The 14,254-nt window shown below is 53.7% G+C and overlaps 2 protein-coding genes across 3 annotated transcripts; one reads left to right on the top strand and one right to left on the bottom strand.

The window, feature by feature from the left end:
- Positions 1-1,793: 1,793 nt before the first annotated feature.
- SMPDL3B (sphingomyelin phosphodiesterase acid like 3B) lies at positions 1,794-8,184 on the bottom strand. 2 transcript variants are annotated; one of them, XM_032710260.1, is made up of 7 exons: positions 7,810-8,184; positions 6,253-6,350; positions 5,605-5,748; positions 4,805-4,977; positions 4,494-4,674; positions 3,779-3,912; positions 1,794-2,737 (listed from the first exon to the last, which is right to left on the bottom strand). In XM_032710260.1, the coding sequence occupies exons 1-7, from the start codon at positions 8,100-8,102 to the stop codon at positions 2,345-2,347; spliced, it is 1,416 nt and encodes a 471-aa protein (XP_032566151.1). In that variant the 5' UTR covers positions 8,103-8,184; the 3' UTR covers positions 1,794-2,344. The 2 variants fall into 2 exon arrangements, with proteins under 2 accessions (XP_032566151.1, XP_032566152.1); XM_032710261.1 differs by having other exon boundaries at positions 7,981-8,184.
- A 220-nt stretch (positions 8,185-8,404) lies between these two features.
- Positions 8,405-13,079, top strand: RPA2 (replication protein A2). Its single transcript, XM_032710239.1, has 9 exons — positions 8,405-8,472; positions 8,647-8,759; positions 8,842-8,943; positions 9,014-9,127; positions 9,791-9,865; positions 11,026-11,139; positions 11,411-11,521; positions 11,700-11,794; positions 12,477-13,079. Exons 1-9 carry the CDS (start codon positions 8,457-8,459, stop codon positions 12,559-12,561), a joined length of 825 nt encoding a protein of 274 aa, XP_032566130.1. The 5' UTR covers positions 8,405-8,456; the 3' UTR covers positions 12,562-13,079.
- Positions 13,080-14,254: the final 1,175 nt, after the last annotated feature.

Below are 14,254 nucleotides of genomic sequence, written 5' to 3'. Positions count from 1 at the left end.
GAGGAACTGATGTGACAGACCCTGCACTGACACGCCTGAAAGCAGGACTTGTTGGAGAGGAGTTGGGATTATCCTGGGGCCCTTCAGGAGAGCAGGAACAGCTTCCAGTGCAGAACAGGTGAGTGTGCACTTGTGCAATTACACCAAGGACTTTGAAACCTCAGTGGCACGGGGAGAGACCACAGGAGAGGGCTGGACTGCAAGACATGGCTTGGGACAAGACCTGGGGCTGTAAGGGCCCAGGGGGCTGGGCTCAGGGGTCAAGTGCTGTTTGAGATGTGCTTTTTCAAAAGCAATCAGGACAGCTGTAGGTTCTTTGATCTCAAAACTCTCAATGTAGCAGTAGTAGGTAAAGGCGAAAAAATGTTTCTGCTTTTGCTTCTCAACACCAGGTACAGCTCCTCATCCATAGGAGCTGTGTGGTGTCACTGGGCCTTACCTGCTGGCTGTGGGAAAGGCAATGCTGGAGAAAGAGGGAGAGCGTGAAGTAAGACTGGAGCCAGTTTAGGATCGACAACTGTGGAGTTTGGGTCACAGGGTTAAATGACCCTTCCCTGAAGGTCCCATAACCAGTAAAACAGCAAGAGCAGCAGCTTTCCAGCAGCCCTGGTGGTGGATTTGGTTACTGTCTTTTGTTTTGTATGAATTTTCCAGAACTGATGTCCTCCTCAGGGAAGCTTTAAGAGAGAAGCAGGTAAAGAGCATCAGTCTCTGTTCTCCACCCTCTTGTACATCACCCTTGCTGTCTCTTTTGCCATAAAATCTGGCAAACATCTGGGAAAGGTTTCAAGCACAGTTGCAGAATGGTAGAGGAGGAGGAAGTCTTAAATACTAAAGCTTAAACAATACCGGGGCGCAGAGCGAATGTGGGGGCAGGATCACCCCGGACCGGCGGTCCCCCCACGGGGCAGCGTCATCCCGGCTCCCCCGGGCCCCCATCATTCCCGCCGGGATAACGCTCCGCACCTCCCCCCCCGTCATTCCCGCCGGGATAACGCTCCGCACCTCGCTCCTGCCGCAGCCCCGGGCCTGGCTCGGCCCCGCCCGGCCCCGCAGCCCCGCGGGGTCCCGCAGCGCTTCTGCTGCACCGGGGCAGAACCCCGAGCCCCGCACCGCCTGTCCCCCCGGAGCCCTGGCCACGCTTCGCTCGGGGGGGCTTCAGAAGTAACAAGGGGGCCTACGGGCCCGGGTTGGGACGTGCCCGCTCGGTCATCCCGCTGCAAACAGGAGGATTTCAGGACGGGCAACGCCGGCAATCCCACCTGCCTCCCACCGTTCCCTTTCGGATCTGTGTTTGCTGCAGGGAGCTGCGGTGACACGGAGCTGGAAGGGACAGGGGCTGCCAGCCCTGCAGCCCAGGAGTGGGGTGGGGTGTTCACAGGGGTCCCGGCCCTTCCCGGGCTGCACCGGGGCCGGCGGGGAGTGCTCGGGCACCGCAGCGTCGCTCCACACACGCTCTGAAGGGGTCCCGGGGGCAAACACCATCCACGGCAACAAAGCCACGGCCATCCCGAGCCTGCTCGGGGTACGTGTGTTGGGCACAACCACCCACTGCCTCGAGAGGCTCCGGGTCAGACCCCCCGGAGAGCCCAGAGCTGCCCCCACAGCCAGTGCATGCTCCTCCTGCACCTCATCCCCACCCACAGTCCAACACCAGCACTCTGTACTGCTTCCCTCAAGGTCTTGGAGCAGCTGGCAAAGCCCAAGGCTGTAAATCACCACCTCATATCTCACTGGTGAAGCTGCCGTGCCCAGCTGAGGGAGGGAACTCAGTGAATGCAAGTGAAGAGAGCACAGAAGAGAGAATAGAGCTGTTTATGCTCAGGAACTGGAGGGTGCAAAGATAATCATCAGTGCTTCCTCTTCAGCACTGAGACACCAAAGTCTGCTGAAGTCCAGACATTGCCACCCCACATGGCTTTGCTCACAAGCCAGAGGCTTCTGCCACCAGAACAAGACTTTCTGGGTCACCAGCTGTGCGGTCCTTCCAGAAAAGAATTGTGTGCCAACCTGAGGAATGTTGGCAGTAGCCTCCAAGAACCCATCTCTCACCTGTGGGCAGGTCATGTCCACAGGAAGGCCTGGTCTTCATCTGATTTGTGAGGCTATCCCAGCAGTCCCAGCAAAGGGGAGACAGATTCCTCAATGCAGGCAGTCCAGCACAACAAGGTTCTCATGATTATTGTACCCCCCTCACACATCAAGCTTGTCTAGAAAATTGCAAGTCAGTATCGCAGAGCTTTTAGTAAACACTAGGGATTTTGTCCCGGTTTCTAACGCCAAAATCACTGATTCACGTGCAGTGGGATCTCGTGCTCTCCTCCTTTTCTCTTGCTCTCGGCCATCACGGCACTCGCTGGGGACTGAGAAGTCCTAAGAACACGCAGAAAACCAAAAGCCAAATGCTGCTGGCAGCAGAGGCAGCACTGCTGGTTTTCACACACTCATCATACTTTGTAAAATCAACTTCCCTGATGGCACACAGGTGATCCACGCGACATTCCTGTTTGCACGGTGCCAGGTCATATCTGGCAGAGTTGAACTCGTAGTAGCTCTGCAGGTAGTGAGGGTCCCCCGAGATCCTCTCCAGCACTGTCTGCATGGAGCGCGCGGAGCCATCGGGGACCTGGAAGGCTTCTGTCAGGCTGTACTCTGCCTCCCACACTGGGAACTCTGCCTCCCCCGGCGAGGCCATCGTGTTGGCACGAGTGAGGTTCAAGTAGTAAGTCACCATATCCTGAGGGAGAGAAAACCAGAAGTGGGGACACATCAGGACAGGATCGGCCCTGGAGTGAGATGCTGGGCTGGGCTGGGATCACAACCACAGCAGCACATCCCCTGCCCCCAGGGCACAGCTGCCCCTGGCAGGGCTTCCTACCAATACAGGCACCTGGAAAGACACCTCAGGTGAGAGCCTCCAGAACCCACCCCAAATGCAGCCTGTTTCCTAAAGGGTGAAGGGGTGGCTTTGCTCTGCTTGACTTTTACATCCAAACATCAGAAACTTTGAGCCTGGCCTTCTTCAAACATCAGTTAGTTACTATCAGTACTGTCCACTGGCAGAAGCAAGGGCTGGAGGAGTGTTACCTCCCAGGTAAAGTTAATTTCTTAACTGTGAACAAACTGAAGAATCAAGTTTTTCACAACCTCTGTTCTCAGTCTCTTGCCCTTTTTCTCTCTGCTTCACTGGCTCCCCAGCCTTGCACAGCATATTTTAGCATTCACTTCACAAGCTATAAATATGTAAACAGAGCAACTACAGAGAGCTCCATCCACTGCAATAGGAGGTACAAGCATCCATCCTCTACCTCCCGGCAAGCAAGAGATGGGAAACAGCAGTTGCCCCTACAATTCACCTCAATTCAGATCCACTTTAGCAAACAGAGGTACACAAATAATTTTCCAGATGGTTTACAGTTTTTGGAGGGGATCTGACAGGTCTGTTAGTACTCAAAGAGGAGTTCTGTGATCCACATTATCTGGGGAGCAAAGCAAGTGTCAAAAGAATCTCTCTTAAGGACATGAACAACCCAGCAAAACCTGTCTGCCCCTGCTCTGAGGAACTCATCCCAGCAGGATGCACTGGCTGTGGGGGCCTGGGCCTCAACTCACTGACACTCTGACTAAATATCTGTGCCAGACACGAGGCTCAAATATCCTGAGTCAGGGTCCTCTCCCACACAGCTGCTCAGCTCCTGTGGTCCTGCCTGTTTTGACCACAGGGAGAAATAGAAGTTCTCTTCCAGAGCTGCAGTGTGCAGCACAGGGGATCCCCTACCAACACCTGAAGGGTGTCCAGATCATAGCTGATCACCCGAATCCCAGGGTTGTTGGCTCCATTGTTCACTCCAGGCAATGTTGTTTTCCAGGGAGTCACTCCAGGGGCCAGGAACATGACATTGATTGGAGAACCTTCACAGAAAGGCAAAGCAACCTGTAACTGGAGACCCTGGCTTGTCCCATACCCTCTCCCCATCGCAGTGAGCACCTGGAGCTGATGGCACTGCCCAAGAGCATCTCTGTCACCAGCCCGTGGTGCACACAAAGATCAGCACGTGGAGCAGCATTGGGGTCTGAACATGGGACTGCTGCAGCCTGGAACAGGCTTTCCACTGAAGGCAAGGGCTCCTGCAGTGAGGGTGGCTGGGGAACTACCCCCTGTGCCCAGAGCACTCTGCACCACCCCAACATAGAGAGCCAGCACTGCTCCCTCACACCCCAGCCATGCCCAAACCCCTGCACAGGCAACAGGCAAGAAGCTGCCAGTCACTGAGGGGAAACAACATTTGGGGATGAACGGGAAGGAGGTCAGGAGCTACAGGCTGGGGGTGGAGATGAGAACCACTGATGCCTCTTGTTGCCCAGAGCATTTCACAAGCCTTTGCTGGCTTCTCAACTGCCTTCAGCCAACAGCCACTGACACCTCCCATGGCCAGTGATTCTGGGAGCTGGCAGAGCTGTCCCACGGGTGCTTGGGTGAGCAGAATGGGTACCTGTGTCGCTGTAAAACATGCGGAAGCTGTCGGTGTGATGGTGCCCAAAGAACTGGGCAGCGATCACCCTGTGGTGCCTTTGCACAATGCCCAGGTACCGCTCGTTAAAGCCCCTCCGGAACCAGGCCTTGCCTCGTTTCTTCTCAAAGAAGCCGGGAGGGACGTGCCCCACAAGGTAGACCTGCAGAAGAGCTGCCCTGAGCACAGAGCTCGTGCTGCCCACAGAGCCCCGTGGCTGTGACTGCCCTAGGGGAGAGCAGGGCTGGGAGGAGCTCTCTGCAGCCATTGTTCATCCATTCCTTTGTTAATACCATTTCATCTGCTCTGGAGGCATTGGTCAGTGTTTCTTCCAGCCACTGGAACTGCCCTCCAGGATCCTCATCAGCAGCTGTCTCGTCATTCTGGTCATAGTACAGGTTGGTATTGAGGACAACCATCCTCCCTCTTGTCCCTGGGCTGGGCAGCTTCTCATTGTAGAAAGCTCCTGAAAAACACGACAGGGAAAGAGCTGGAGGTCTGGTCACCCTGGTGGCTGTGATCCCAGATCCCTTTGTTTCCACCTCTCTGCTCTCCTTAGCAATAGCCACAGCAGAGTCACTGCCTGGACCAGGCACCAGCAGTGCTCTGCCCACTCCAGGATGGTGTTTGGGGTGACTCTTCCCTGTGTGCCTCTTGTCATGCTTGTGCCTGTCCCATTGAAGGGAGACCTGCATGGGGACAGTGGGCAGCATCAGGAGTGGGCAGCACCAGGAGCGGGCAGCACCAGGAGCGGGCAGCACCAGGAGCGGGCAGCACCAGGAGCGGGCAGCTGTGAAGAGGCACAGCACTGCCTGCCCCAGCTGGTACCTTTAAAGATCTTTTTCCTCCTTGTGCAGCTCACCACTCTGCATTCTTTCCAGTAATTTGACAATGACAGGAGAGACTGAAGTATAAAAAAATTTATCTTCTTGCAAGCAGAACTTCATGCCAGAAATCAGCACTAAATTGGCCCCTTCCTCTGCCAGTCCTTTATGAATACTGATGCTCTGAGGTAAGGAAAACTGGTCATGGTATTCTCCTACCCTTCCCCATCTCCCCAGAGTGCTGCCAACACGAGCCAGTGGTGCCAGACCTGCTCTGAAGAGAGGGAGGGAGGCATCACTCAACCAGGGCCGCCACAGTTCCGCTGTTTGGTTGTAGATCCTGTGCTCCTTCCCGGGAAACTGATTCTTAGGGTGGAAGTCATGATTGCCCATTGCCGCGTAGACTTTGGTACCTGGAGAGAGAGCAAAGGAGGTGCAGAGGAGTCAGAGCTGCAGAGCTCCCCAGAGCTCCCCGAGGCACTCAAGGCCAAGACTTTGCCAGGGCCAGTCCCCCACCCCTGCCCTGGGGCCACACTGATCAGGGGCACCGCTCAGCTCTGACCCCCCTCAGGATGAGCCCCCCCAGCTGAGTCCCTGAGCTGGCACAGCAGTGACACCCCTTCTCTCTTGCTGCCAAGGGTTATGTCTGAGGGAATCTTGCAGTTTCTTCTGCTTTAATGGCTAATAACAGAAATCTTTATTTTCCTCTCTCCTGAGTGAGCTAACCTGGAACATGAAAGTGCATCAACGCATGAGGCACATCAGAACTGAGGCCACTGGGAAGAGGACAAACAAGTCCCAGTGACCACAGCCCTTCTGTGCCTTTCCCTGTCCCAATTCTGTCATTTCTCCACCCTGGTAAGCCCTTCCCATGAGTCTCTGTGCTCCTCTCCCCTTCTCATCCCCTCAAATCCTACCTGGAAATGTCTCTTTTATCAGAGAAGTCAGATTTGCTATTATGTGCAGAACCTTTTCTTCTCCAAGCTGCTCATTGGGGACATGGGGAGTGTCATCTCTGAAAAAAAAGCAGCAGCACAGTCACTGTCTGGGACTAACAGAACCTGCACTCGCAGCGATGAGCAAGGCACAGAAACTTGCTGACTTCTCTCTATGCCTCCTAGAAGAGACAGTTGAAGGTTTTGGGGGCAGAATTCATGTTGACTGGTCAGGGTACTGAGGGAGTTTCAAGGAATTGCACAGAGAGAAAACAAGCTCCACTCCAAACCTGCCAGAGCTCAAGGAGCCTTTGGACACCACTCTCAGGCACATGATGGGATTGTTGGAGTGTCCTGTGCAGGGCCAGGAGTGGGACTTTGATGATCCTTGTGGGTCCTCTCCAGCTCAGGATACTCTGTGATTCACTTTACCTTAAAACCCCTGAACACAAGGGTGTAAAGGGGATGCTCCCTCTGCCTCAGGGCATGTCACAGGCACTAAAGCTGCCTGGAAATATTGCCAGGATCAGCACTTCACAATCTGAGGGCACCATCTGATCAGCAATAGTGAAGCAGAGCTGTTTGCACAGCTGTGATCACCATAAAGCAAGGGAATACCTCCAGTAAGGCAGCAATCCAGGGCTGCTCCAAAGTGCCCCAGACACACACGTCTGTGTTTGCACTGACACACTCATGGCATTTGTAGTTAATGCTGGGCTGGCCACCAGCCCACTGAAGAGGGAGATCAATATTCAAAATCATATGAGAGAACTGGGAGAAATTGTTTGAGGAAAAAGAATGCTCAACATAAGGTCACAAGGAGCAATAACTACATCTAAGCAGCAACATGCATCTCCGGGGACAGAAAATGAAAACATTTCATGTTTTCAGGAGGCAACAGCCTCCTGCAACTGGAGGGTGCAGCAGATTGCAGGTTAAGGTTGCACTGTGAGAAGAAAGGCCATACACACTTAACAATCACCATGAAAATACAGCTTTTACTGTATGTGCTATTGAGGCAGTAAGTGCACTTGAGGGACCAGGAACCCACTCCTGGAGACCATGACAGGAGAGAACTCCTATGCCTAAAGCAAAACAGCCCCTTTTTGAGACAGGTCTCCCAGGTGCCTCATCTGCAGCCAGAAGAAATGCCACAAGCCTGGTTTGCAACGCTCTCCTCCCACTGCTCTGACCGGCAGGACCTGGTGTAACACACAGCCCACAGCCCCTTCCCTGGGCGTTCCAGGCACTGAGTCACTGTGGAGTCAGACAGGGCCGAGCAGGATGAACAAGCGAAGGACGAACCGCGAGTTGTGATCCTTCCATCACCTCACTGCCTCTCACTGCTAGGGTGTATCGGAGCGTTGAGAGCCCTCGCTGGGGTTGTGCTCTCCCCCACGCCCCCGTTCTTCATTACGAGGCACGTTCCCCCCTCCCCTCTCCAAAGTGGGGACCACGGAAAGAGCCCTGCCCCCCCCCCCGGGCTTCGTACGGGCTCCGCCGCCCTTCCCTGTCCCGCCCGGCCCGGCCGCTCCTCACCCGGTCCAGAGCACGAAGTCGGGCGCGGGCAGGATCTCCCGCATGGCCCGCACGGCCGAGCGGAGCAGCGCCCAGGGCGCGTCGCACAGGTAACTGCCCCAGGGCCCCGCGGGCCCGGACCGGGCGCTGCCCGACGGGCACGGCCGCCCCGCCGCCGCCGCCGCCTCGTACTCGGGGTCCCAGTGCAGGTCCGTGAGGTGCCAGAACCGCCCGCGGCCGCCGCGAGCACCGGGCAGGGCCGCGGCCAGCGGGCACAGCAGCAGCAGTGCCACAGACTGAGCCAGGGGCTGCATGGGGGCACCCTGGGCTGTGCCCTGCACTCTGCTGTGCTCCGTGTTCTTCTGTGCCCTGTGCTCTGCTGTGCTTTCCTGTGCTCTGCCCCTCCCCCGCCCTTGCCCCACCTGTCACCTGTGCCCTGGCCCCGCCCCTTTGGGCCCGTCCCCTCCCCGCGGCGGAGCCGGGTAGCTCCTGCTCTACAAATGGCGCCGGCGGCTTCGCCACGGCCTCTCTCTATTGGACGAAGCCGGAAGACGGAGGGTCGCGATTGGTCGCCGGCCGGCAGAGCGGCGCTCCCGGATTGGGCAGGCGCGGGCGGCGCGCGGGGGGTCGGCGCGCGCGGGCCGGTGGCGGCCGATCCGTGCGGAGCCATGTGGAGCGGGCACGGTGGGGACGGGACGGGGACACGGGACACGGGACACGGGGCAGGGGCAGGGGCAGGGGCAGGGGCGCGGGGCAGCGCCCGGGGGCCGCTGGGACGGAGCGCTCGAGGCCGTGATGGCGGCAGCAGTGGGACGGGGACCACGCCACCGCCTCACGGTCTGTGCCTTCCCCCCTCAGGGAACTTCGACGGCGGGTACGGCACCGTGGGCGGCGCGGGGCCCCCGGGCGGCTACCTGCAGTCCCCAGGGGGGTTCGGGTCGCCCGCCGGCGCCCAGGCGGAGAAGAAACAGGTAGGCCGGGCGGGGGGTGGCTGGGGCCGGGGCCGGTCCTGCCGGGACCGAGCCGGCCCTGACGCTCCGCCGCCTCTCGCAGCGGAGCCGCTCGCAGAACATCGTGCCCTGCACGGTGTCGCAACTGCTGGCGGCGGAGCAGGTCGACGAAACATTCCGGATCTGCGACGTGGAGATCTCGCAGGTGGGCGGCCGCGGGCGGGGCGGCCCCGAGTCCCGCGGGCGGCCCGGGCAACCTCCCTCCCTCCTCACAGGTCACCGTCGTGGGCATCGTCCGGCACGCGGAGAAGGCGCCCACCAACATCCTCTACAAAGTGGATGACATGACAGCAGCGCCGATGGACGTCAGGCAATGGGTTGACACCGATGTAAGCATCGGATTTGCTCTGAACACACTTCTTTGACAGCCTTTGAGAGCAGTGGGGAGAGAAAAGTTATAGAATAGTACAATGTCTCAACTGGCAGGGACCTGTAAGGACCAGCTCCCTGCATCTCACAGAGGTTTTTTATCAAAAAGATGTAGCTTTTCTGAGAAGTGTTTTAGGAATAATATGTCCCTGAAATCCAAGGGAGATACTGCTGTAACAGAGGTTACTCACTGTCCCCTCAGCTGTTTTTTACAGCTGAGCTCAGTTGAATAGCTTTGGGAGGGTAATAAGGCAGAGATTCAATTGGCTTTCTGCAAGTTTATCCTGAGTCCAGAAATGGCTCTGGCCTGCCCCATTCCCCAGCCAGGTTATGGAATTGAACACCTGCTTTTTTACTATTCAAGAGTCTTTTCCTCTTGTTTCTCTGAGAATCTCTCATAAGCAGACAGAAACAGCAGAGGAGACAAGTGGCTCTGACTGCTCTCCAGTGTGTAAATTTATTTTTCATTTACAATTATGTTTATCTAACTGCTCTTACTGGACATAGGAATGCACGTTGTTTGTGCTTGCTTCAGATGAGCCTTCTTTGCTGAGTCATTTATTGTGATAATTGAGAAATGGAAATGTGAATCAGCAAACCTCTCTCCTTTCCCTCTCTGTTAGGAGGCAGGAGGTGAGAATGTTGTGGTACCTCCAGGAACTTACGTCAAAGTAGCTGGTCACCTCCGTTCATTCCAGGTAAGACCATGTCACCTGTGTCTGAGTCCAGGCCAAGAAGGATTGGAGATCTGTCTCAGTGTTAGTGGGCTGCTTTAGCATATGCACTTAATCATGGTCTCTTGCTTATCCTTTCCTCTGGACAAATCCTTCAGTGTCTCTGCCAGGGCTGTATTAATAACACTCTTAATTGTTCCTGAATGCAGAGAACCATTTAAAATGAAGACTCACTTAAAATGCCCCTTATCATCAGTGTGTTGTTTTCAGCAGAGCAGAAGGCCATCAAGTTCTGGGATGTTTGTGCTGTTGAGCTTAGACCAGATTCTGGTTCATGGGGACACTTCTTGTAGCACATTATGTGATGTGGTTGCCTCATAACTAAATATTCAAGTCATGGTGCATGCATTAAAGGAAAGTCCAGCTGGTTAGAAGGAGAAGTGACTCTATCTCCATTGCTTTACAAAATCACATCTGAAAACATGTTGTAGTTTAACTCTGGAGGGCACCTGAGCCCCTCCTCCTCCCCCTGCTGCTGCTCACTCACTCCTGGTGGGATGGGGGAGAATCAGAAGGGTCAAAGTGAGATAACCAGTGAGTTCAGATAAGGGCAGTTTAATAAGTAAAACAAACCAAGGAATTCATTCTGCACTTGCCATGGGCAGGCAGGTGTGCAGCATCTCCAGGAGAGCTGGCTCTTCACATGGAACAGTGCCTGGGACAGACAAATGCCATCAGTCCAAACATCCCCTCTTCCTCCTCCTTTCCCCAGCTTTATATACTGAGCATGACACTGTATGGTCTGGAATATCCCTTGGGCAGTCCCAGCTGTGTCACCTCTCAGCTCCTTGTGCCCCCCCAAGCCTAACACCAGTGGGGCAGTGTGAGAAGCAGGAGAGCCCTTGGCTCTGTGCAAATGTTGCTCAGCAACGACTAAAACATCCCTGTGTTACCAGTACTGTTTCCAGCACAAGTCCAAAACCAGTCCATGCTACTCTATCCCAGCCAAAAGCAGCACAAGACGAAGGTTGGAACATTGTGGACTAGCTGCATGCAGAGAAGCTCTCATTCCACCACTGTCCTATTCCTGGAGGGAATGGCTGGGTTGGTTGTTTTGCATCTTCCTGTTGCTGTGATGTAAATTGTTTTCTTTGTTTTGTGGTGGTTTTTTTTTCCTCTGAAAGAATAAGAAGAGCTTGGTGGCATTTAAGATCATGCCTCTGGAAAATATGAATGAGTTCACCACACACATACTAGAGATTGTCAATGCACATATGATCCTCAGAAAAAATCTTATGGTATGTACAAAGATCCCAATTCCATTGTGACCCTTTCTGGGTGATGGTAATTTCCCAAAGAGAGGGACCTCTGGCTTTGCTGGGGAAATTGTGGGTCTGGAAAGCTTAAAGCTGGGTTACAGGGAGGGTGTAACAGAAGTCCTGGCTTCCTTGGAGAGAGATTGTGTTGCAGTCCAGTTCCATGAGAAGCTATTTTAAATTACTGTCTCAGAGCCTTTACCGCCGTGGGTTTGGCAGGCAGGTGACCACAGCACTTCTCTCACGATTTCAGTCAGCGTCGAGTGCGCCACCGTCGTTCCCCTCCGCTGGGATCAGTGACAGGGGGGGCTATGGAGGAGGTGGCAGCCTGCCAGTGAACGGGCTCACGGCACAACAGAGCCAGGTGGGTGCCAGCAGCTTTTCTGGGAGCACAGCAGTGGCAATGGAGGCTGCCGGGGGGGTGATGTGTGATGTGGGGCAGGGAAATGCAAGTTCCATCACTTTTTGAAGACAATGGATCTGCTCAGCCTTGCTGACAGAGAATCTGAGCTCTGTGCTAATGGTGGTTCTTGCTTCTCCAGGTACTGAACTTGATAAAAAGCTGCCCTGTCCCAGAAGGTATGAGCCTGCAAGAGCTGAAACTTCAGCTCCGCAGTGTGAGCATGTCAACGATCAAGTAAGTGTGTAGAAATGAAGGGTATTCTGGAAATCCAGGCAGTCCTTTCAGAGGCAGAGAGGACAGTGGACAAGCCCAGGCACTCACCTGTGAATCAGTGTGGGTAATCCAGGTGGCCCCAGCAGCACAGAGCAGTGAGACAGTTTTTGAAGGCTTCACAGCCCTGAATGAGCCATTGCCAGTTGAAGGTGTGACATGCTTTGCTCCCCTGTTTTCAAAATAATCTGTTTATCAGTTCAGTGGCAACAGGTACCTGGGTGTACTGCAGTGCTTTGGCAGTATTTCTCCTGTTCAAGGATTACCTTGCTCTCTGCACACTGAACACTTAGGAATAGTCTGTTCTGTTCTCCTTTGCTATCACTTATAACTTTTCCTTGAGGCCTAGAAACATAGTCATTAACATCCATGACCTGCTTTTACCTGGGAAGTACAGAGAGTGGTGGCCTTCTCTCCTGTGACAGACAGAGTCTGAGCTGTGGGGGGAGCACCTTGTCACAGCTTTGGAGAAACTCCGTGCCTCACTTACACTGCTCACAGGACAGAGCCATCAAGAGCTTCCCTTGGCAGCTGCCAGGAGGGAACTGTGGGGATGGGGTCTGTAAATGGGAAATCCCTGGCAGAAAGGTGGTGACATTTGCTAATTAATTGCTAACTGGTTATCAATTGTGGGGTTTTCTTCAAGGCAAATCGTGGAATTCCTCAGCAGCGAGGGACACATCTACTCCACGGTGGATGATGATCACTATAAGTCAACAGATGCTGAGTGAAGTTCCCTCCAGCTAACTTTAGTTCCAAAAAATGCTTGTCTATGTTTCAAGATACCCTGCCAAGCTCAGTGACGTGGAGGGTGATCTTTGCTCTTTGTAGAGGTCCCAGTTACTCTGTGAAGGCCTCCTCATGGAATTCCAGGACAAGCAGAACGTACAGGATTCTGTTAACTGGACTTGATTCTATGCTGTGACCATGTGACTGAAAGCCTAGACACGGGAAAAGCGAACTCCTCAAAGCTTCAGAACCTTCATTTTGTTTTGGCTCCTTAAAAGATGCCTGTTAGAAAGAGGAGCCTCTTTCTAATCTTTGTTTCTAGAGCTGTTTCTCCTAACTCAGCTTCCCTTCTATTCATTCACAAAGTGGGCAGCCATTCCACTAATGTACAGCAATCATGAAAAGATTTTTTTATTTTTTAGTCTGTGCATTTAAATCTATATTTGTACTAGAGGTGATCTTGTTTCTAGAGCTTTTCAACATTTCCAATAAAACTGTAACTTGGGGAGCCTTGCCTGCATGTGTGACTCAAGAGGCTTTTCTGCCCTGAAGAAGGAAACCATCTGCTTGACAAAACCTGGGAGTAAAAGCACACCTCATACTTAACTATCCTTATTTTTTCTTTAGCTTTTTGCTTTGAAAGGTCAAACTGAAATGAGTGTCTGGACAGTAAGAAATTAAATAATTGTACTACAGCAGAAACCACTATGTTGTATCAGTGTTACAGATACGGCCCAAATAATTTCTGCCACCAAAACAGGCTCCCCAGGGCAGCAGGCACAGCACCAAGGCTGCCAGCGCTCAAGGAGTGTTTGGACAATGCTCTCAGGGACAGGGTGGCATTGTTGGGGTGTCCTGTGCAGTGCCAAGAATTGAACTTCATGATCCTTGGGGGTCTCTTTCACCTCAGGACATGCTGTTCTATGATTTTAGCTGAAGCTCAAATGAATTACACCAAGTGCAATTAGATTTTATTCTTTAAACCATTTTTAAAGCGTAACAGAAAAACACTGTTAGGATATAGGTTGATACTCTAGATGGATTGGGGTGGAGATAAGAGATTTGTGTTTCCTGTTTTTCTTCACACTCTGCCTTGTTCAGGGAGGCTGCAGGCGGCTGCAGCACCATATTGTCCCTCTGTCACGGTGAGCTTCCTGTCGTAGGAAATTCCAACAGACCTGCCTTCTGGCAATTGTTTTGTACTTGTAATGAGAGCACTTCAAGAGTTCATAAATGTTCAGGAGCATTTCAGGTGTGTAATGTAGCTGTTCTCACAGAAGGAACCACACAGCTTTCCGCTTTGTGAAGGTGTTGCTGAAAAGCAGGACCCAGATCTTTCAAGCTGAACTGCTGAGACACTGAACTGCACTTGCAGGTGAGAGCTGTTGTTCTGTACTGTGCTGCACACAGATTGCTGCCCTGTCCTTCGATTGCTGCCTGCCAAGTGCCCAGGGACTGCTGGAATAGCTGCACACGCAGCCAGGGCTGGGGCAGAGGGCTCAGGGGCTGGTAGGATCTCTGTGCTATGGGAGCTGCAGGTCGTGGGGTTTCTGTTGCCTGGAGCTGGTGAATTGACTTTGTTTTGCAAAAGCAGTTGTTCCCTGTGAACACATCCGTGGAGCTGCCTGGGGGACCTGGGGTCTCTGTTCCTGGGGTTACGGCTGGGGCAAATCTGTGTCCTGCTCAGGTTCTGTG

This window comes from Chiroxiphia lanceolata, chromosome 24 (genome assembly GCF_009829145.1).
Source record: "Chiroxiphia lanceolata isolate bChiLan1 chromosome 24, bChiLan1.pri, whole genome shotgun sequence".
NCBI lineage: Eukaryota > Metazoa > Chordata > Aves > Passeriformes > Pipridae > Chiroxiphia > Chiroxiphia lanceolata.
Note: the sequence above shows the minus strand (reverse complement) of the source record. Positions and strands in the feature narration are given on the sequence as shown.